The following is a 22391-nucleotide window of genomic DNA, read 5'->3' as shown; positions in this document are numbered from 1 at the left end:
GGGTGGCTGTGTTTGTGTGTACATACACCCTTGTGTCAGTGTGTTTTCAGGCTAAGATAGCCTTTAATTTCATGTGCTCTCCTTGGCCACATGAATCTCATTATATCTACCTTATTTGTAGATTTATTACACACAGTTTTGAGGAAGTTCAGTAAAAATAAACAAATTTTTTAAATAAAAAAATTTCAAAACTGAAAATTTTAAGTTCTCCTGCACTCATTATGCAGCTCAGTTGGTGTGGAAAAGCGGTCAGTCAGTCCCATGATATTATCAGTTGTGTTCAGATTATTGGGTGACCTTGCTAACATTTCTCTGCCCTTAATTTTTTGGAAATGTGTCTTCCAAAAAGCAAGGTGTTAATGTGCTTAATTTAAGTGATAAATTGAAATTCTTAGATTTTTAAAGGTGACACGTCTTTAGCGGAAATTGGGCAACATTTTGGGAAAAATGAATAGAGCATCCACAATACAGCACAGAACTCAACACTATGCATCCTGAGCATTTGCGGGTTTTCTTCAGCTGCAGTCTCTTTGGAACTGTATACCCACAGATACCAAGGGTCTACTGTAACTTACTAGAGAAACCTTTAAGTACTCTCTTGTCTTGTTTTTACAGTATCAAAAAAAATCAAGAATTGATAGAATCAACAGTTCCCATTCAAATGGCTTTATACCACATGGTTTGTATTTTAGAGCACATTTTTATAAGTAGATCCCTATTCCCATTTTCGGAAGCTAAATAGAAGTTGTATTACAAAGATAGATGCTCATCTCTAAACTTACTTTAATCCTGAAAGTTCTACTCTTGTTTTAAAGGGAAGTACATTAATGTTATGATGCTACCAAATGTTGTTGCTACTACCACTATAAAGTTTAAGGGTAAAATAGCATCAGGTTTCTGTATGGTTCTGGCTTATGTAGCAGTATCTGCCAGGCAGAAAAGTTTGTTGTTCTACTGAATACTTGGCAGCATGTTTATATTTTCCTGTGATTGCTGCCCAGGCAGTTTCTTTGTGGGGAATAGAAGCAGGGTACAGGGGAATTGTTTTCCATCTTTCTTTTGTCCTTTTACTGCTACCCTAGCCAAAGCCCTGCTGTGGCCAAGGTTACATAATGTAACCTACTGGAGCATTTCAAGGCAGCCAGGGGAACAAGAGGGAAAAGAGAGATTTTGCTTGCTTGCTTCTTAGTTCTTCTGGAAAGAGACTAAGGAAAGGTATCTTCAGCATTCATTTTCTCATTTTCCCTGGACTGTAAACTATTTTTCTCTATATCAACTCTGGCAAGACAGATCTGGCAAGATCTGTCTGTGAATACAGAGTTTTTAAAAAGGTCAGTAGCAACCTTGCCAAAGTTCTTATTATTTATTGTCTACCTTGCCACCCTTTCTAATGCCAACATTTCTTTGTCCCTAGATGAAAAGGTGAGCCGTTTGGCTTACCTGAGAAATAACTGCTCTTGGCTAGACCTGAAAGGCCAGCATCACTCCCTGAGCCTGCTAACTTTCAGTCCCCAGCTCTTATTCCATAGTTCCTAAAACTAGCGGACTTGAATGAAAGACCATTGTTTTGATTATTGTAAAGGAATTATTTCGGTTGTAGCTTCTCTACTGATCTCTTTGATACTTAATATTTAGAAGATGTCACTAAGCATGTGCTTTGTTTTCAAGAATTATTTATTTGTCAACATATTCTTAAAGACTAAAATCAGAAATCACACTAAATTTATGCAAATTTGTCAGAGACAAATAACTTAGTTCAATTGTGTTCATCTTAGATGATTGTTAGAACAGATAGAATATATTCTAACTTCAGATTCCTGAAGTCACAGAAACTAAAATCCTGTAGAAATTATGAATGTGTGAAAAGGAGGCCATTTTTGTTTTACTCTCCCTCTTATTTTATATTTTAATAGGGTAAGCTTTTTCATGTAATGGTCCCTGACTATTGTAATCTCAGTCTTAAATCTTCATTTTACTGTCAGTTTCTGTTTTTTTTATTTTTAATGCGCAATAATATTTAATGATGGTAGGTAAACATTAAGTCTTGTTTTCAGTGTTGCATGTCTTAAGTTCCTTGAATTTTGCAATTTTCTGAATAATGCTAAATAAAGGAAATCTCTTTCTTAGGTTTGAGCAATGAGCAGTTAAGATGAATGACATCCAGACAGCAAAAGTTAGCTGTACCAGCTCACTCTGGTTCCTTAACCAGGGTCCTGCACAGTTTGCTTCAGCATTTAGCCACTCTTTTGGTTTCTGCTGGCCATTTTGCCCAAAGTAATGAACAAGTAATAACTAGAGGTCACCTTCCTTATCTTCTCATTACAGGTTGCTAGTATTGGAATCTACTGCTCCAACAGGGGACCTCACCCGCCCACACCACATCGCGTCAGTTGTTCCTAACCGATACCCTCGCTGGTTCACACTAAGCCACATTGAATCCCAGCAGTGTGAGCTGGCATCTACCATGCTAACTGCAGCCAAAGGTATTATAATGTGCCAAAGGTATTATAATGTCCCAAAGCCTTGTTGTTGGTTTGTTGTTTGCCTCCCTCGCCCCCAAGAGTCATTTTTTTTAAAAATCTTAATCTCAATAGTGGTGTTATGTCAGATAAGTTGTAAGGCATCCTTTTCTTTAGATGTTAGTTTCATGTTTTGCGCTTGAGGCAAAAGAAGTGCTACTCATTTGAGCCTGGCATTTTCTTTATTTACCTGTATCACAATATTTGCTGCTGGGAGAATTGAGGTTAGTTACTATGTCAAAGAAAGGTAAATGATTCAAATTTAGAAATAGATCAAAAGGTTCGGTTACTTTTGTTGTTTATTGTTATCCTTGAAATAGTCACCAGAATACATAAGTAGAAACTGGGAGAGCTATTTGTTATCTCATGTTGGTTCAAGTTCATATGTGCTCTTAGTCATTGAGGGTGTATCTCGACGGATCTTTTTGTGAAGCTGAGATTCATAGACATTGCAGTAACTGAGACACTTAGTTGTAACATCTCTGCCCTTGGTCAGGTAAATTAACTTGTGTTTTATGGTTTGTGTCCTTTTATCCTTTCTCCGTCTTTATCTTATATGTGTGTGTGTGTGTGTGTGTGTGTTTAGGGGTTTTATTGTTTATTTTGCTTTGCTTACATTTGATTTGATGTGGTTTGATTTTTCCTTTGTTCAATGCAGGCGATGTTCGGAGGCTGGAAACAGTATTAGAATCCATCCAGAAAAATATTCACTCCTCATCACACATCTTCAAACTTGCCCAAGATGCATTTAAAATAGCAACTCTCATGGACAGTTTGCCAGATATCACTCTTTTGAAAGTATCTCTGGAGCTGGGCCTGCAGGTACATGTTTGGTGGTGTTTTCTAGGGCATCAAACCCTGCTAATTAATGGTACCTCTTAGGGTTGTGTTTGTTTTAATTTTTTAGTATAGGTAAATGATTCTTCAGAGCCCAAATCTGTTACACTTCAGGCGTGTGTTCACTTTCAGCTCATCCATACTGCTTCCTGAGGTACAGGGACTGTACATTCAGAAGCCTTATTCATGTTTCTCAATTTTAAAAATGATTTTCTGAATTACAACCTTAGCATCACTGTTTCTCCTTTCAATGAATGGAGGATTATTGCTAGCAAGAGATTTGAGTAAAAATATGTATAATAAAGATACAGTTGTGAGGGTTAAATTTTTAGAGGAAGTATGAGTTTTTATTGATGTTTGCATTAGGGAATTCTATCTTCTTTTATAACCCTGAGAGTAAAGGACAGGTGATTGGACTAGGGTCCAGCTTCAGATTTTAGCAGGACGCAATAAAAGGACATTTTGGGTTAGTCATGCAGGTAGACATTTGCTTCCTTATAGTTTCTAGACAGATTACTGTGTAAACCAGGAACTGAAAAGTTTGTTTCTACTTTTTCCATGAAATCTCTTAACATTTGTTTTTTGGTTTCTTTTCTGTCATTAAAGAGCAGTGAAAGAGATTTGTTATACCCTAATTACTTAAAATATGGGAAATAGAATGCCATGGTTAGATGATTAATCTAGTTTTTTAGTTATTACAGTGATTATATTCATAAAATTAAAGAATTGGACCAGAGACAAATGTCCTGTAACATGAAGTACTGTACAAGCAGAGGTTACAGAAGATTACTTTTAAATTACACAGTAACAACTTACAAATTTCTTCTTAAATATAAATTCTTGTTATTTGGCTTATTTTTATTATCATATGTCTCATCTGAAAGATTGCTTAATCAGAAAGAAACATCAATGTGAGGTTTCTGGTTATTTGGAATTCTGTGTAAATGACAGTTTAGTGAAAGCTTCCTTTCTGTCTAGTTACTTCTAGAACCTAAGAAGGAATCTTACAGAGCCTTTCTAAAGCTTTCAGAGTGTCATGTCCCTAGATGTTTTGAATCTTAAAAAATGAAGTGGAAAAAGGTAGATAAGTTTATCTTGGAACTTCTTATCATAAAGTAAAAACATCAGATCACTAGATAGATGATCAAAAATGATTTCTTTCCATAGACCTGGGTAATCTTCATAGTCACCAGAAAGGAGCAGAGATTGTAGGAATAATTACAATTATTATTGTAAAATACTTCTTTACCTGCTGAGAGTTCTTGGAATTAATTCACAAGGAACCCCAGAAACTGAACCTTGGAATGTTAAAGCTGGGGAGAAGAGGGCTTGAACTGTGTTTAATGCTCCACTATAGTCATCTGATTTTTCTGATGAGAAAAGACATTGGATGACTTGTCCAGGATGCCACATCTGGTTAGTAGGTCCACCAGGACTAGAATGTGGGCCTCCTGCATCCCAGGTGATGGCAAGGCCAGATGGGACTATGGACATACCCAAATACATAAGTAAATCTTTGATCTAAATAGTGTGCTTTTCATCCCTTGGGTAATAGAGACTCTGCCTGGTAGTTTATACCTTGGAATGAACTGTTTTCTTTTTCTGTAGACTTAGAATAATCTTCCAACACATGCTATCCTGCCTTTGTATAGGTTATGCGAATGACACTGTCAACCTTAAATTGGCGAAGGCGAGAGATGGTGAGGTGGCTGGTGACGTGTGCTACTGAAGTTGGTAGGTAAACTCTGGAGGAGAAGCTTTTCAAGGTGCCTCATGGTACTATTTACAGATTTAAGAACATGTCTACTCTGTTACCTTGACTTCTCCAAGACTCCTGCTCCTTCTAGTGACTGTAGAGACTCTCTTCCCCTACCCCTAGCCGCAACCTTCAGTTTTGCACACTTTTCATTCTTCAGTTTCTAAAGTATCACATTGTGAGGCTCCAACCTCTTATTTAAAATGGAATAGATCAGTACTAACCACCTTTTACTCAGTTCCTATAAAGTTACCTCTATACTGTTGTGTTTTTTTCTCCTTCTGAGTATCCAGCAGAGGAAAGCTGATCACTAGGTACTGGTTTCAGTGGGCTTTCAGCTGCGTGAGAAATTGTAGCTGGCCATATGTGAATCCCCTGCCTGCCCATCAGCTGCGTCCTGTTTCCCCTCTTCAGCAGTAGATCAGGACTAAGAAACTACATATTCTTAGTAAGGATGCAGACACAGTGGTGGCTATTTAAACGAAGTGTTGGTTAAACTGTCTTCCTGTTTTGCATCAAAAAAGGATATACACCTCTTGCTGAGAAGACACTGCCATCTCAGTGTCTAGATACTGACACAACAGATACTGTAAAATCACTTTTCTTTTATTCATGTGTAACAGTTATTTGGGGGTGAGGGATCTTGGCCTCAATATAAAAATGTTTGGTTATTGAAGTCATACATTACTGAAGCAATACAAAGTAGTGTAGGTTTAAGATGCCACATAGCTGCTGTATGTGCACCAGGATATACATCTAATTTCTCTCTGAGACTTAGTACCTTCACTTTCAGACTTTTCCTACAGGTGAGGCATATGGAATCTGTGTACTTAAAACGGTTAAGAATTTTACTAGCCATTTCCAACATCTGAGTCATCTATTAGTCCACTTGTATTGACTCTTTTTCTCTTGATTACAGGTAATATTTTCTTACTTCTTTATGTGTCTTAAATTTTTTTGAACTTAGACACAAACACACCATATATATATAAAGTCCTTGTTTGAGTGAGGGTTGTACTTTTTCTGTCTCAAATTCTGTAGTGGGTAACTGACAGGAAGCCCCAGTGAGCTAACACTCATTAGCAAGAAGCCATTGTCTGAAATGGCAAGCAGCATAGAACAAATACCAGCTACCAAGAGGATTGCTTCTTTATTATAGGAAGTTCATGTTCCTTTCAGGCATTTCAGTGAGTAACAATCCATAATAACCTTATTCTACAAGGTTGTTCCTAGGCACATTATCTTCAGGGTTTCTGGCCTAGCTCACATCCTAGGATGGTTAACAGTGTAAATACTGATTATAAATGTGGAACTAAGACCTGGGGCTAGCCTCTTTGTTGGTAACAGGACTGGATTGTGTTCCTTGCAGGTGTTTATGCCCTGGACAGCATCATGCAGAGCTGGTTTACACTCTTTACTCCCACCGAGGCCACAAGTATTGTTGCAACTACTGTGATGTCCAACAGCACCATTGTCCGCCTCCATCTTGACTGCCACCAGCAGGAAAAGCTGGCCAGCAGTGCCCGGACGCTCGCGTTGCAGTGCGCCATGAAGGACCCACAGAACTGTGCCCTCTCTGCACTTACCCTCTGTGAGAAGGATCACATAGCTTTTGAGACGGCATACCAAATTGTCCTCGATGCTGCTACCACCGGCATGAGCTACACACAGCTCTTTACAATAGCACGGTACATGGAGCACCGCGGGTACCCCATGAGAGCCTACAAGCTGGCCACCCTGGCCATGACCCATCTCAACCTGAGCTACAATCAGGACACACACCCTGCCATTAATGACGTTTTGTGGGCCTGTGCGCTTAGCCACTCCCTGGGTAAGAATGAGCTTGCAGCTATAATACCTCTGGTGGTTAAGAGTGTCAAGTGTGCAACGGTACTGTCAGACATTTTGCGCAGATGCACTCTGACCACTCCTGGCATGGTGGGACTTCATGGAAGGAGGAACTCTGGTAAGCTCATGTCACTGGACAAAGCCCCCTTGAGACAGCTCTTGGATGCCACGATTGGGGCCTACATCAACACAACACACTCACGACTCACACACATCAGTCCTCGGCACTATAGTGAGTTTATAGAGTTCCTCAGCAAGGCCCGAGAGACCTTCCTAATGGCGCATGATGGACACATTCAGTTTACACAGTTTATTGACAACCTGAAACAAATCTACAAAGGCAAAAAGAAACTGATGATGTTGGTTCGGGAGAGGTTTGGTTGATAGAACTTGTATGAATGGGGTGGGGGGTAGGGATGGGAGGGATGGTTTGTTTTTACTTGAGCCTGCCTTTGTACCCTTTTTAACTTAAAGAACAGAGCCACACCGGTATTATATGTGTATAGTTATATTGCGTTTGCAAACTAAATCGTCATGTTGTGAAAGTTTGTGTGTTTTTAAGTTTCTCCCTTTTTCTTTCTTTCTGTTTTTTTTTTTTAAATTCCTTTTTTTTTTTAATTGGTTTTGTATGAGAGAGGTTAAAAAGGTTTGGTTTACACTGAGTATATGTTGTCAAGTGGCGAAAGTCCACATAGCTCTCCTGTTTTCTGTATACGTTCACAGCCTCAAAAAAATAATTGAAATGGCTTTAAAAACCAAACAAAACACCTCCATCCTGTGATAAGTACCTCGAATGGATTCAGCTTTACTCCTTTGTAACTCATCTTTACATTTTCAGCATATTTAAACAAACCAACAAAATGAAATACTAGTAGTGAAAAGGCTGACCCACGTGGCTTTGCAGTGCTGTTCGTCCAGAAGCATGGCACACGATGCTTGTGCATGTGGAAACTTAGCGACTGTCAACATACATTCTCAGGGATTTATCCAAAAAAATTAAAAAAAAAAAAGAATGAGAGCATTTATTGTACTGTATATATATTATAGTATATGTCTGAATATTGAAAAATATAACATTAACTAATTTATAAAAAATATTCTATGTAATGCAAAATACTTGAAGCTGCAGTAGCTTGGTTTTAAACAAAAACAAAAAACTGAGAGAAAACCTATCAGAAGGACTAAAAGTGCGCCTTGCTTCAGGGTTGGCTCAGGCGGTGAACTTCATGCTGGGCATCTATGCAGAGCCACCTTCTGGATTGCATGGTTGGACTGAGATCTATTGGGAGGAAATTATATATGTATATATATTTATACAACTTCTGTATACATATATATATGTATACACACAGACACACACATCAACAACAACCACTACACCACACATGCTTGTAACAGGCACTAGAATAAAGAGGGACAACAAAATACACAGCCAGAGCAGCAAGCCTTAGCATTAAGAATATACAGTATGCCGAAATTGGGGTTCGTGCCTCTTAGCCTAGGAAACTTAAAAGAAATATCCTTTTGACACTGAAAGCAAAACATTTTCCAAAAACAATTGACATATGATACATTACGCCTTTGCAGTGAGCTAATAATAAGCTAACCTTTGTGCACAAATAACATTATATATATTATATATCTATTCTGCATAGGTATTTTGACTTTGTGCAGGACAGAAAGTTGTGTAGGTATGACTGTTCTACTTTTCAGTTTTCTTTCTTTTTTTTTTTTAAATATATTTTATTTTCTCTAGAATTACTCAAACAAAAGCAGCCTTCTATCTTGCCTTGTCTTAATGCTTTAAAATAACCAAACTGGAGATCTAACTACCAAACTGTTCATTATATTATTAAAATACCAACTTTGGTTACAGTATAGTGTCTTTACTTTAGCTGATGGTTCTGTAACCTTGTGCTTTTTAAAGCAATTTTTATGTTTTGGTGCAAAGTTGTCCAGTGTCTCTTGTTCCCTTCATTAGAGAACATGCTAGAGGTATGTTTGTAGGTATTTTTGTTTAGAAGAACTATTTCATGCGCTCCATTTTATTTATTATAATAGCTAAAAAGAAAAAAAAGTTGTACTTCATCACTCATGTAAACATGCTCATGAAGTTGAAAGTAATTAAGATTTGATACACTGATATCAATTTATTTATGTAACTAAATCACTGTTTTATAAACTTGTTAATGATCAACAATTTTTGTTTGATTAAAATTAGTTTTTTGAAAGTTGATTCTGCCTCCTTTATGATATATCCCATTACACTTGAGTTTGGTGATTATAGACCTGTGGTACGTAAGTGTCACATTTAACTTCTTAAGTGTTTAATGCATACCATCCACTCAGTAAATATTTCAGTACTGTTTTCCAGGCATTGTCCTAGGCCCTGGAGATATAATGGTGAACAAAACTAGGTCCTGGAGCTTAACTGTCTGCTTTATGAGAGAAGACAGACATTAATCAGATAATCACAAAGATAAAACAGGAGACAGAGTAATGTATTTGCTTTTAGTTTGTACAGTGGTCATTCCTCCCTTACTAATAGCTATAATTTAGGATCCTAAGTACTTTGTGTGTTTAATAAATGCTAAGCTTGGAAGAGGTATTCTTGTGTCTATGGTTTAAAGGGAAATTACAATATAGGGGGTAAATTCTACATACACAATATACGTATCTGTATTACCCCATCTCCATTAAAGGTCTGTATATAAAACGGTACAAAATTTACCTTTTAAAAAGAGTTACCCTTTTAAGTGTACAGTTCAGAACATTATGTTGTTATAAAACAGATCTCCAGAACTTTTCTCATCTTGCAGAACCAAACAAATAACTGTCACATCCTCTTCTTCCCCCAGTGACTATAAATACCAGTCTACTTCTATTTTTATGAATTAACTATTTTAGATACCTCCTACAAGTGAAATCATACAGTATTTGTCTTCTTGTGACTGGTTTGTTTTGCTTAATAATATTCTCCAGGCTCATCCGTGTTGAATCGTGTGACATAATTTTCTTTTTAAGGCTGCATTCTGTGCCATTGTATGTATGTATGTATGTATTCACCCATCCATCAGTGAATATTTGAGCTGCTTCTACTTCAGGATTATTGTGAGTAAGCTGCTGTGAACCATGGGTGTGGGTATACCTCTCAAAGACTGTTTTCAATTCTTACTGACATTTACCCCAATGTGGGACTGACAAATGGCAATTTTTAAGCCACAATTTTCAGAATACTTCCTCCCTCAAAATATTTTTTTATTGTTTTATTGTTCATATGTGCACACAAGGCTTGGGTCATTTCTCCCCCCTGCCCCCACCCCCTCCCTTACCACCCACTCCGCCCCCTCCCTCTCCACCCCACCCCTCAATACCCAGTAGAAACTATTTTGCCCTTATTTCTAATTTTGTTGTAGAGAGAGTATAAGCAATAATAGGAAGGAACAAGGGTTTTTGCTGGTTGAGATAAGGATAGCTATACAGGGCATTGACTCACATTGATTTCCTGTGCATGGGTGTTACCTTCTAGGTTAATTCTTTTTGATCTAACCTTTTCTCTAGTTCCTGGTCCCCTTTTTCTGTTGGCCTCAGTTGCTTTTAAGGTAACTGATTAGCTTCTCTGCGTTAAGGGCAACAAATGCTAGCTAATTTTTTAGGTGTCTTACCTATCCTCACCCCTCCCTTGTGTGCTCTCGCTTTTATCATGTGCTCAAAGTCCAATCCCCTTGTTGTGTTTGCCCTTGATCTAATGTCCACATATGAGGGAGAACATACGATTTTTGGTGTTTTGGGCCAGGCTAACCTCACTCAGAATGATGTTCTCCAATTCCATCCATTTACCAGCAAATGATAACATTTCGTTCTTCATGGCTGCATAAAATTCCATTGTGTATAAATACATTTTCTTAATCTATTTATCAGTAGTGGGGCATCTTGGCTGTTTCCATAACTTGGCTATTGTGAATACTGCCGCAATAAACATGGGTGTGCAGGTGCCTCTGGAGTAACCTGTTTCACAGTCTTTGGGTATATCCCCAAGAGTGGTATTGCTGGATCAAATGGTAGATCAATGTTTAGCTTTTTAAGTAGCCTCCAAATTTTTTACCAGAGTGGTTGTACTAGTTTACATTCCCACCAACAGTGTAAGAGGGTTCCTTTTTCCCCACATCCTCATCAACACCTGTTGTTTGTTAGTGGTTTTGCTAATGATGGCTATTCTAACGGGTGAGGTGGAATCTTAGCGTGGTTTTAATTTACATTTCCTTTATTGCTAGAGGTGGTGAGCATTTTTTCATGTGTTTTTTGGCCATTTGAATTTCTTCTTTTGAAGAAATTCATTTGAATTTCTTTATTGGTTCATTAGTTTTGGGAGAATTTAGTTTTTTAAGTTCCCTATATATTCTGGTTATCAGTCTTTTGTCTGATGTGTAGCTGGCAAATATTTTCTCCCACTCTGGGTGGTCTCTTCAGTTTAGAGACCATTTCTTTTGTTGAGCAGAAGCTTTTTAGTTTTATGAAGTCCCATTTATCTTTGCTATCTCTTAGTTGCTGTGCTGCTGGGGTTCCATTGAGAAAGTTCTTACCTACACCTATTAATTCCAGAGTATTTCCTACTCTTTCCTATACCAGCTTTAGAGTTTGTGGTCTGATATTAAGATCCTTGATCCATTTTGAGTTAATATTAGTATAGGGTGATATACATTAATCTAGTTTCAGTTTTTTGCAGACTTTTAACCAGTTTTCCCAGCAGTTTTTGCTGAAGAGGCTGTCTTTTCTCCATCATATATTTTTAGCGCCTTTGTCAAAGACAAGTTGGTTATAGTTGTGTGGCTTCATATCTGGGTCCTCTGTTCTGTTCCACTGGTCTTCATGTCTGTTTTTGTGCCAGTACCGTGCTGTTTTTATTGTTAGCTTTGTAATATAGTTTGAAGTTGGGTATCATGATACCTCCAGCATTGTTCTTTTAACTGAGTATTATAGCCTTGGCTATTCATGGCCAAGTTTCCAAATAATTTTAATGGTAGATTTTTCAATCTCTTTAATGAATGTCATTGGAATTTTGATGGGAATTGCATTAAACATGTAGATTGCTTTTGGGAGTATCGACATTTTTACTATGTTGATTCTACCAATCCATGAGCATAGGAGATATCTCCACTTTCTATAGTCTTCCTGAATCTCTTTCTTCAGAAGTTTATAGTTTTCCTTGTAGAGGTCTTTCACATCTTTTGTTAGGTTTACACCTAGGTATTTGACTTTTTTTTGAGGCTATTGTAAATGGAATTGTTTTCATATATTCTTTCTCAGTTTGTTCATTGTTAGTGTATAGAAATGCTAATGATTTTTCTATGTTGGTTTTATATCCTGCTACCTTGCTATAGCTGTTGATGGTGTCTAGAAGCTTTTGAGTAGAGTTTTTTGGGTCTTTACGGTATAGGATCATATCATCTGCAAATAGGGATATTTTGACAGTTTCTCTACCTATTTATATTCCTTTTATTCCTTCTTGCCTAATTGCTCTGGCTTGGAATTCCAGTCCTATGTTGAATAGGAGTGGAAATAGTGGGCATCCTTGTCTAGTTCCTGATTTTAGAGGGAATGGTTTCAGTTTTTCACCTTAAGTATAATGCTGGCTGTAGGTTTGTCCTATATAGCTTTTATAATGTTGAGGTACTTTCCTTCTATTCCTAGTTTTCTTAGAGCTTTTATCATGAAATGGTGTTGGATCTTATCAAAGGCTTTTTCTGCATCTATTGAGATGATCAAGTAGTTTTTGTCTTTGCTTCTGTTAATGTGGTTTATTTCATTTATTGATTTTCATATGTTGAACCACCCCTGCATCCCTGGGATGAAGCCTACTTGGTCGTGGTGAATAATCTTTTTATGTGTTGTTGAATTCAGTTTGCCATTATTTTATTGAGTATTTTTGCATCAATGTTCATTAAGGAGATTGGCCTATAGTTCTCCTTTTTGGAGGTGTCTTTGCCTGGTTTGGGATAAGTGTAATACTGGCTTCATAAAATGTGTTTGGCAGTTTTCCTTCCCTTTCTATTTCATGGAACAGCTTAAGGAGGGTTGGCATTAGTTCTTTAAAGGTCTGATAGAATTCAGCAGAGAATCCATCAGGTCCTGGACTTTTCTTTTTGGGGAGACTCTTGATTGCTGCTTCAATTTCATTTTGTATTATAGATCTATTCAGGTGATTAATTTCCTCTTGGTTCAGTTTTGGATGATCATATGTATCTAGAAATCTGTCCATTTCTTTAAAATTTTCAAATTTATTTGAATATAGGTTCTCGAAGTAGTCTCTGATGATTTCCTGGACTTTCATGTTGTTTGTTGTTATCTCCCCTTTTGCATTCCTTATTCTACTAATTTGGTTTTTTTCTCTCCTCATTTTAGTCAGGTTTGCCAGGGGTCTGTCAATCTTCTTTTTTGAAAGAACTGACTTTTTATTTCATTAATTCTTTGTGTGGTTTTTTTGTTGTTGTTTCTATTTCATTGATTTCAGCTCTTATTTTTATTATTTCTCTCCTTCTATTTGTTTTGGGATTTGCTTGTTCTTGTTTTTCTAGGAGTTTGAGATGTATCATTAGGTCATTGTTTTGGGATCTTTCAGTCTTTTTAATATATGCACTCATGGCTATAAACTTTCCTCTCAGGACTGCCTTTGTTGTGTCCCATAGGTTCCAATAGGTTGTGTTTTCATTTTCATTGACTTCCAGGAACTTTTTAATTTCCTGTTTTATTTCATCAGTGACCCATTGTTCATTAAGCAATGAGTTATCTGTTTCCAGCTGTTTGCATGTTTTTTGTCTTTACTTTTGTTGAGTTCTAGTTTTATTGCATTGTGATCAGATAGAATGCATGGTATAATTTCTGTTTTCTTATATTTGCTGAGGTTTGCTTTGTGCCTAGGATATGATCTATTTTGGAGAAGGTTCCATGGGCTGCTGAGAAGAATGTATATTGTGTAGAAGTTGGATGAAATGTTCTGTGGACATCAACTAGGTCCATTTGATCTATTTTATATTTTAGATCTAAGATTTCTTTATTGATTTTTTGTTTGGATGACCTATCTAATGATGATAATGGGGTGTTAAAGTCTCCCATGACCACTGTGTTGGAGTTTAATATATGCTTTTAGGCCCTTTGGGTATGTTTGATGAAATTGGGTACGTTGACATTGGGTGCATATAGGTTGATAATTGTTTTTTCCTTTTGGTCTATTTCCCCTTTTATTAGTATGGAATGTCCTTCTTTATCTCATTTGAATCTCGTTTGATCAATGTAGGTTTGAAGTCTACTTTGTCAGAGATAAGTATTGCTACTTCTGCTGTTTTCGGGGGCCATTGGCTTGGTAAATCTTCCAGCCTTTCATCCTAAGCCTATGCTTATTTCTATCGGTGAGATGGGTCTCCTGTAAGCAACAAATTGTTGGATCTTCCTTTTTAATCCAGTTCATCAAACGGTGCCTTTTGATGGGTTAATTAAGTCCATTAACATTAACTGTTAGTACTGATAGGTATGTGGTGATTCCTGTCCTTTAGTTGTCTTAGTTGTTTGAAGGTTTGACCTTCAAACTTCACCTTGTGCTTAAGTTGAAGTTATGCTCTACTTTCTTGCTTTTTCTTTTCCTGTAGTTTGGTGCTGCCTGCCCTTTCATGGTTATGTTTGGTTTCACTTTCTATGTGCAGAATCCCTTGAAGAATTTTTTGTAGTGGTGGCTTTGTGGTCACATATTGTTTTAGTTTCTGCTTATCATGGAAGACTTTTATTGCTCCATCTATTTTGAATGATAGTTTTGCTGGGTAGAGTATCCTAGGGTTGAAGTTATTTTCATTCAGTGCCCAGAAGATCTCTCCCCAAGCTCTTCTTGTTTTTAATGTTTCTGTTGAGAAGTCTGCTGTGATTTTGATGGGTTTACCTTTGTATGTTATTTGTTTTTTCTCTCTTACAGCCTTCAATATTCTTTCTCGGGTCTCTGTATTTGTTGTTTTAATGATAATATGCCGTGGGGTAGATCTATTTTGGTCTGGTCTGTTTGGTGTTCTGGAGGCCTCTTGCATCTGTATGGGAATAGATTTCTCTAGATTTGGTAAATTTTCTGTTACTATTTTGTTGAATATATTACACATTCCCTTTGCTTGCTCATCTTCCCCTTCTTCAATGCCCATGATTCTCAGGTTTGCTCTTTTGATGGAGTCAGTGAGTTCTTGCATTTTTTTTCACATTTGTCCCAAGTTCAAATGCAATACAGTTCAGTAAGTTTTTCAGCATGCAGGTGTAGTTTGGTTGTTGTCTCATCAATGGTAGGGAGGAAAAAAAAAAGTCTGGAGACAGTTCTGTGTGTGGCTATCTGAGTTGCCAGTGAAGACAGAGTGGTGAAAATCTGCTGTCTTGCAAAGTTGAGCCATTTGCAGGTATTAGATGTGGCATGTGTGGAAGAGAAGCATCAAAAAGAACTCCCAAAATTCTAAACTCAAGCAGGTTGAAAGAAGAAGTTCCATGAAGTGCAGTGGAGAAGACATGGGTAGCAAGGTTCTTGCAAGAATGGAATTCATTATTGACCACTTTAGGTCAGAGATACCTTGAGATACCCAAATGGATCTGTCAAATGAGCTCAGAGCTACAAACAGTTGGGAGTCTTTAGTTGCAACATGTTTTACAAGTAGTGAATGAAAATAATTTGATTCAAAAGAGTCCTGAAACCCTGATTGAATTATGACCCCACCCCCACCAGACCCTTCCCATCTTGACCTCCTAATGTTGCAGCACTAAAGCCCTCTAAGCTGCTTATCTTTGTTGTCTACAGATTGACTTTGTTCTCTTAAAATACTTTCTCACAGATGGAAAACAGCTTTCTGGTCCTCACAGTTCTTCCTCTGGGAAAGGACTGTCTTCTATTGAGATCTAGTCTATTGGGATTCCAAAGAAGGAAAGTTTATCTTCAACTATGCAATCATAATTTCCAGGTGGGCAAACTCACAAATATAACTGCCTTATAAGTATTTGGAACTTCTCAGTGCTGTATTTGACAAAAACTTTATACTTTCTACATTTTGACAATTTTGGTTGAGATGAGGGAGCAATAGTCCCTATTTCTCCCTATTTTTATAATTTTCCTTTTTTTTCTCCTCCTTTTCCCAACTATTTACTCTGAAAGTTTCACACATACAGGAAGATAGAGTAACAAAGTGAAATCTGATTTCCTAAATGTCCACAAGAGCTGTGAAACTTGAAGTGACTTTTGGTGACCCACGTTCATGGGTCTGGTGACTCAGTCCTGAACACCAGGGCCTGTGAGAAAGGCTGGACTCTGCTGAGGTGAATGGCTCCCAAGTGGGGGACCTGGTTCTAATATGGGAAAGGAAGAAAATGACGTCTTTCCTCTTTGCCATTAGAAACAAACTGTTGACAACTTCCTAGTGGAGGTAGGAATAACTATGAACAAGGAGAAAAAACAATAAAAAACCTACTCGTTGAAAGGCATCGTCTTATTTCATGTGTATTAGCATTTAGGGGGAAAAAAGCCCTTCATTTCCATGGGTAAATCAAAACTTGAAGGAGGTAGACCTTCAAACATGCATTTTCAGAGGAGTTGCATTTTTCCTTTGTGGAAGGTTTTTAAGTGGGTTGCTGCCCTGTAAATGTGTTCCTTTAAGTAATACAAAACAGTAGAATGGACAATGTGTCCTTTAGGATGGTTTGGGCATGGCTTCCATTTTCAAATAGCACTGTCCACAGACTCTGAAAGGATGTTAGGGACCAGTGCTATGGTTTTGGCTATCTTCACCATAATGACAATCACAATAATGGTGACGGTAAACACATGTCACACTTACTATGGATGAGGCACTGTTTCTATGTATTTTACATGGATTAACTCTCATTCCTCACAATTCTGTGAGGAAGGTGTTATTATCATCCCCATTTTATCAATAAAGAAAAGTTGTCCAAAGTCACACAGCTGGTAAATGACAGATTCAAGCCCAGGCAACAGGTTCCAAAGACACTCATAAGTGACATGCTCTGTTGCTTCTCTTAGACTGTGTTTATTGAGCATGCACTGTGTCTTAGCAGTGTGGGGAACCTGCACAAATCTAAGACAGTTCTGACGCTCAAAAGAAATTGCTAAAATACACTTTTGAAAATTGAGTGAAGCAAGATGGTGGAACTTTTGAACAACCAAACTGAATTTTCACATTTTTTGCTCAAACATGACATGATCAATTTTATTTTTTCCCAAGTCAAGGAAACCCAATTTTATATATATTTGCACATATGTATATGTTTGAAATCGAATATAAAGGTATTTGCTCACCTAATCAGAGATAGGCAAGTTCCCAACCATGTTTTCCATCTCTGGATCCAAATTGACTAATCTAGATTCAGTCATCACATCTGTTTCCCACTCAGTGGTTAGTAACAGACTGGGATGGGCATACAACCCATTCATTGTCTCACGTTAACAAAATACATCTGGTAGAGCAGTGTGTATCAAAGCATAGATCATTGACCATCTACATGAGAAACCTAAGGGGTTGTCACACATTCTAATTCCTTGCCCCTAACTCAGACTCAGCGATTTTTGACTCCCTTACTAGGGGACACGGATTTGTAAAAGGATGCTTGGTTCTAAGGATCATTTTATTTTGCTCTTCACATCCAGCATTCTCAAGTATTTCATAAAGGATGAATTAGACAAGAAGATGGACTGGAAAAGTAGGCATGAAGGATGGGGCCCTGGGCAAAGCCAGATCCCAGCTCTACACACAAAGCCCTGCCTTCTCTGCTGGCAACTCTTCACAGAAGCACTTTGTCCTGTGACTCCCACCAACACATACCAGAGAAATAGTGTTTACCATCAAGGGCAAGGGGTTCACTGTTGCAAAGAGGTGCCACATTCAACCAAGAGAGAGCACAGGCTGGACACTGCTTTTGGAGGCCAAAAGCATTTAGCAAAAGGAACAAAATTTTAGGCAGGAATGTCTTCTGGGGTAATTAATACATTAACCTATACACATAGCACCTTAAAAAAAGCATGTGAGCCTGCAAAAAATGTGCCAGTTAACTTCCAAGATGAATGTTTCCCTAAAAATCACATTGAATGAATGGTGAAGAGGGTGTAGGTGGCACTGCCCAGTGTGCTCACAGAGCCAAATGGCATCAACACTTGCTGCTTGAAACCAATCAATTGGGTCTGGTGATCAAATGCCTTTTTGTTTTATCTGTTACATGTCATACCTCAAACCCTCAGGTTCCCTCACTGGCGGTGAAATAAAGTCACTGCACTTCCATATTGGGAACCAGTAAATTTAATTTGTGGATGATATTCCCCGAATCAATTTTGATTGCTGTCACTCCAGGAGATCTGAGGGACTCAGAACAGATGAGGATGTGTGAAAAACATTTCCTTATATTGCTGGGCAGAGAGTTTACACGCAAGATCTCCTTGCCCTTCAGGTCCCCCTGGGTTTTCCTGAGTATCCTGCCAGTGGCCCAGGTGAAATTGAAGTGGGGAAGCTGCGTTTCTGTCTCAATGACCTTCTCCAGTGCCTCTTTCTCTGCACAGTTTGTCTGACAGTCCTGAAGTTCCTCCACACACTTTACAAAGGCATTGACCTTGAGGTCATGGTTTGCTCCCTTTGAGGCCTTTCTGGGACATGGGTCTTAGTTTTGCTGTATACAGAACCTCTTAAAGAAAAAGTGGCTTCTTGTATTTGCAAGATATTTCCAATTGATATCCTCACAGCAGATAACAAATGACTTTCTTTTTACTGACCTGATGACTCTGTCTCTGCTTGGCCCCCTCAGGTGTACTAAGGAAGCAGGCACCAGATGGGCAAACGTGACTTTTTGTTTTTTGAGTTTTTTTGTTTGTTTTAATTAAGGAGACATTTAAACATATTCTCATTGGAGGGTGAGTTCATTGGTGCTTGTGTTTCTGGTAACTCCATGTACATAACAAGGTTCCATGTGTGCTAATTAGTCCCCCAAGCAAAGTGCCTGGCTCATCTTGGTTCTCCAATTAAAGCTATGACCGTTTTTACACATGTGAAGTATATAAAGTATATATATGCATAATAAGGAGATGGTAAAATGCTTTATTTTACCTTGAATGGGATGGGAATCTCAGAATGATTCTGTAAAACCATGGCGTGGCAGGCTTTGCTGTACAGGGAAGGGCACTTTAACAATGGTGAAGGTCTTTCAATCACTCGTTAAGTCCTGTGAGGTCTTCCTTCTTGATAGGGCTGCCAGATGGGGTTGAGTTCTCATTAGCGCTGTTGAAGACAAAAACATTGCAGGGTTCTGCTTCTCCTCTCACAAGCCATGAAAGCCACAACTCACCAAAAAGAAAGAAGGAAACTAAGAAATAGAGACTTGGTACTGGGGATGTAGCTAAATGGTAGAGCACTTGCCTAACGTGCTCATGCCCTGGGTTCAATTTCTAGCACCATAAAATAAGAAAGAAGAACAAAGGAAGGGAAGGGAAGGGAGAGTAGGAATGAAGGAAGAGAGAGAGAAAGGAGGGAAAGAAAGGGAAGGGAGAGGAGAAAGGAGGGGAAAGGAGAAAGGAAGGAAGGGAAGGAAGGAAAGAAGAAAAAGAAAGCCTAGGATCTGGGAGAGCCCAAGGAGAAGACAGAGAAATGAAGCCTAACTTGAATAAGTACACAAGGGAATAAACACTGATGGAAATACATGAAAGAGCTAAAGGAAAAGATTAAAAAGTTAGTGAAATGAATTAGGAATAAAAAAAGAGTTTGACAAAAACAATGTGAAAATACAAGTTAGGGGTGTCCATAGCTAGCGTTTCCTATTGAAAAGAACCTGAACATCAAAGAGAATAAATACTCAGATTACTCAAGAATAATTATAGAAATACAAGATGTGAATTTATACAATGAAAGGACATACTATGTCCTAGGAAGGCTGACACACTCAGCATTGAATCATAGTAAAGTAAGGCCAAGCGTGGTGTACATGCCTGTAATCCCAGCTTCTCAGGAGGCAGAGGTAAGAGGATCATGGTCTGAAGCTGGACCTGGACAAAAGTGTGAAACCCTATTTGAAAAATAAAGCAAAAAAGACATGGGATATGGCTCAAGTGGTAGAGTGTTTGTCTAGAAAGTACAAGGAAAGCCCTTAGTTTAAACCCAGTACTGCCAAAACAAGAAGAAGAACTAGACTGCAAATATGGAGACTCTTGAGAGCATCTCCACAGTAAGAATCAATACTTTTTTTATGAATCATGAAAAAAGCTGGGGAGTTTTATACCCAGCAAATATGGTAAGTTTTTTGTTCTTGTTTGTTTTTCCAATAGCAGGTCTTTGAAACAGGGTCTCACCCTGTATATAGCCTAGGCTGGCCTCAAACTCTTTATTTTTTAGTAGTACTGGGGTTTGAACTCAGGGCGTCACACTTGCTAGGCAGGCGCTCTGGTCTGCCAGCTCACATACTAAGTTTAAAAGCAGAAAAGAAGCATTTTCAAATATGTAAGACCAACAGTCTTGTTGACCACTTTTTGAAGACACTACAAGAAGGTCAACCAAGAGGTCATTAGAGAGACTTTGGCAAAATAAATGGTGCTGAGCACTGATGCCATTCAACCGTGGACAAAGAATTAAAAGCGCCTGCAGAAATTGTGGTTGTAATGTGAATGTAAGTGCTGGATGCCATGTTGGTATAAAAATAATGGATTTCACCAAGATGTGAGGTTCTGGAAAGGAAAAGAGAGGCAAACAAACATTGATTTCCAAATATTTTAGAACTGGAGGTCAAACAATACTTTTTAAAGCAGGTAAATGACAATAGAATAAATATATTTAGTTGCAAGTAACTAGACAGTTATTGAATTCTTTCCAAGATATATTAAGTGGGAAAAAAGCAAGTCAGAACAATACATACAGTATGCTAGCATTTAAGCTGGGGGAAGAGTTGCATGTACAATATGCTTATGGATCCATAGATTATCTCTCAAAGAATGTATAAGAAATTGCAAATAAAGCTTCTCTCTAGGGAGGGGACCTGCTTGGTTAGGATACAGAGGTAGGAGAAAGATTTAAGTTTTCACTTTTATCTTTAGAATTTTATACCATGTGCTTCCATGGACCAATCAATAAATTATTTTTAACTCAGGCTTTGATATGTCTTTATGAGCCTCAAGTCAATGCCATTTTTTTTCCTTTAACCCTTTTTCTGGGTCACTGTATTTTCTGCTTCCCCAGCATATTTAGCTTGACTAAGCTGCTTGACTCTGAGCTTGCTTCCCTAGATTTCAGGGGATCCACAGTGTCATCACAGACATTATAAGGTGAGAATCCTCTTTTAGACACTATAAGGTAAGAATCCTCTTTTGCTAGAAAGGTATCCTCCCTGGTCCACATTCCCTCCCAGTCCCATACACACGTCACCAAGAACCTCTACCAGAGAGGGATTCTCTGTCTTGACCTGAAAGTCTGTCCTCTCTGGCTTCTGAGCTGAATGTGCATGAATAAGGGAAAGACACTTGTTGCCACAAAGGCTGGGGGAAAGCTTAGGATTCCAAAGAGGGTTTAAAAGTGGCTATCTCTTTTTTTCTCTTCAGAAAACCTGCAACCCATTGAGGCAGGGCCAGTATGCACAAAAGACTTGAGATATAGGCAGTGGTCTTTTCTTTACTACTGAATCCAAGAACTCAATGGATGTTTCCAACTGAGGCAGGGAAAGAGTTAGTGGTGAATTGTTCCAGACCACTACATTTCTATGTATGTTGCAGAATTCAGGGGCTTTCTGAACCAGCTGGATGAAGAAGCTGCCGCCCTGAGGGTTGAAATATTGCTGATCACTGTTGGATGTTTCATCCTCTCTTGTATTTGTAAACTCACATGTCAACGTGTGCCCTTCTCTTTGACCTCAGACTCTCTCCTCTTGCCAAGCTGACCAGTGCCCCCTGATAGAGTTCCCCCTGCCTTCCTCTCCAAGGTATTTCTGGGGTCGGTGTTTTCTGCTTCCAGTCAGTTCTGGGGTCTGAATCCAAAATGCCCTTGGCATGAGATTGTCAGGCTGAGCCACCCAGGTGTGCAACAGCTCTCCTCTGGCTTCTTCCACATGGGATCTTCTGGTTTGCTTCTTAATGACAGCCTTGCTGTCTGACTCCCCATCCCTGGAACCCACGACTGTGCCCATCACTGTGTAAAGTGCTCCGCTTTTCCTACCATTCATTGAAGCCTACAAATGCTGCACTAGAAATTTTAAGAATTAGTTTCATAACAGTTTTTGAGGTTGGAGTTTGAGGTTCAAAGACATTTCAGACATAGGCCCGTTTCTCCCTGACTCTGAATCTACAATTTGTTCAACTGGGTCACCATCTTATTCTAGCTCCACTGTAATCCTGCAAGGTGCTTCTCCAGGAAGCACTAAGCACAGGACAATTGTTGAATCTTAAG

At 38.4% G+C, this 22391-nt stretch overlaps 1 protein-coding gene across 1 annotated transcript in view; it reads left to right on the top strand.

Annotated features, from left to right (window-relative positions):
* Zswim6 (zinc finger SWIM-type containing 6) overlaps positions 1 to 9191 on the top strand; it is a 191178-nt gene extending 181987 nt beyond the window's left edge. Inside the window, exons 11-14 of the mRNA XM_074077432.1 lie at positions 2326 to 2483; positions 3178 to 3341; positions 5009 to 5090; positions 6482 to 9191. Of these exons, the coding sequence (XP_073933533.1) occupies positions 2326 to 2483; positions 3178 to 3341; positions 5009 to 5090; positions 6482 to 7344 (1267 nt within the window). The 3' untranslated portion in view covers positions 7345 to 9191. The remainder of the gene's footprint in view (positions 1 to 2325; positions 2484 to 3177; positions 3342 to 5008; positions 5091 to 6481) is intronic.
* Positions 9192 to 22391: the final 13200 nt, after the last annotated feature.

The sequence above is a fragment of the Castor canadensis genome, chromosome 6, assembly GCF_047511655.1.
Source record: "Castor canadensis chromosome 6, mCasCan1.hap1v2, whole genome shotgun sequence".
NCBI lineage: Eukaryota > Metazoa > Chordata > Mammalia > Rodentia > Castoridae > Castor > Castor canadensis.
This window is presented reverse-complemented; position numbering and strand designations above follow the sequence as displayed.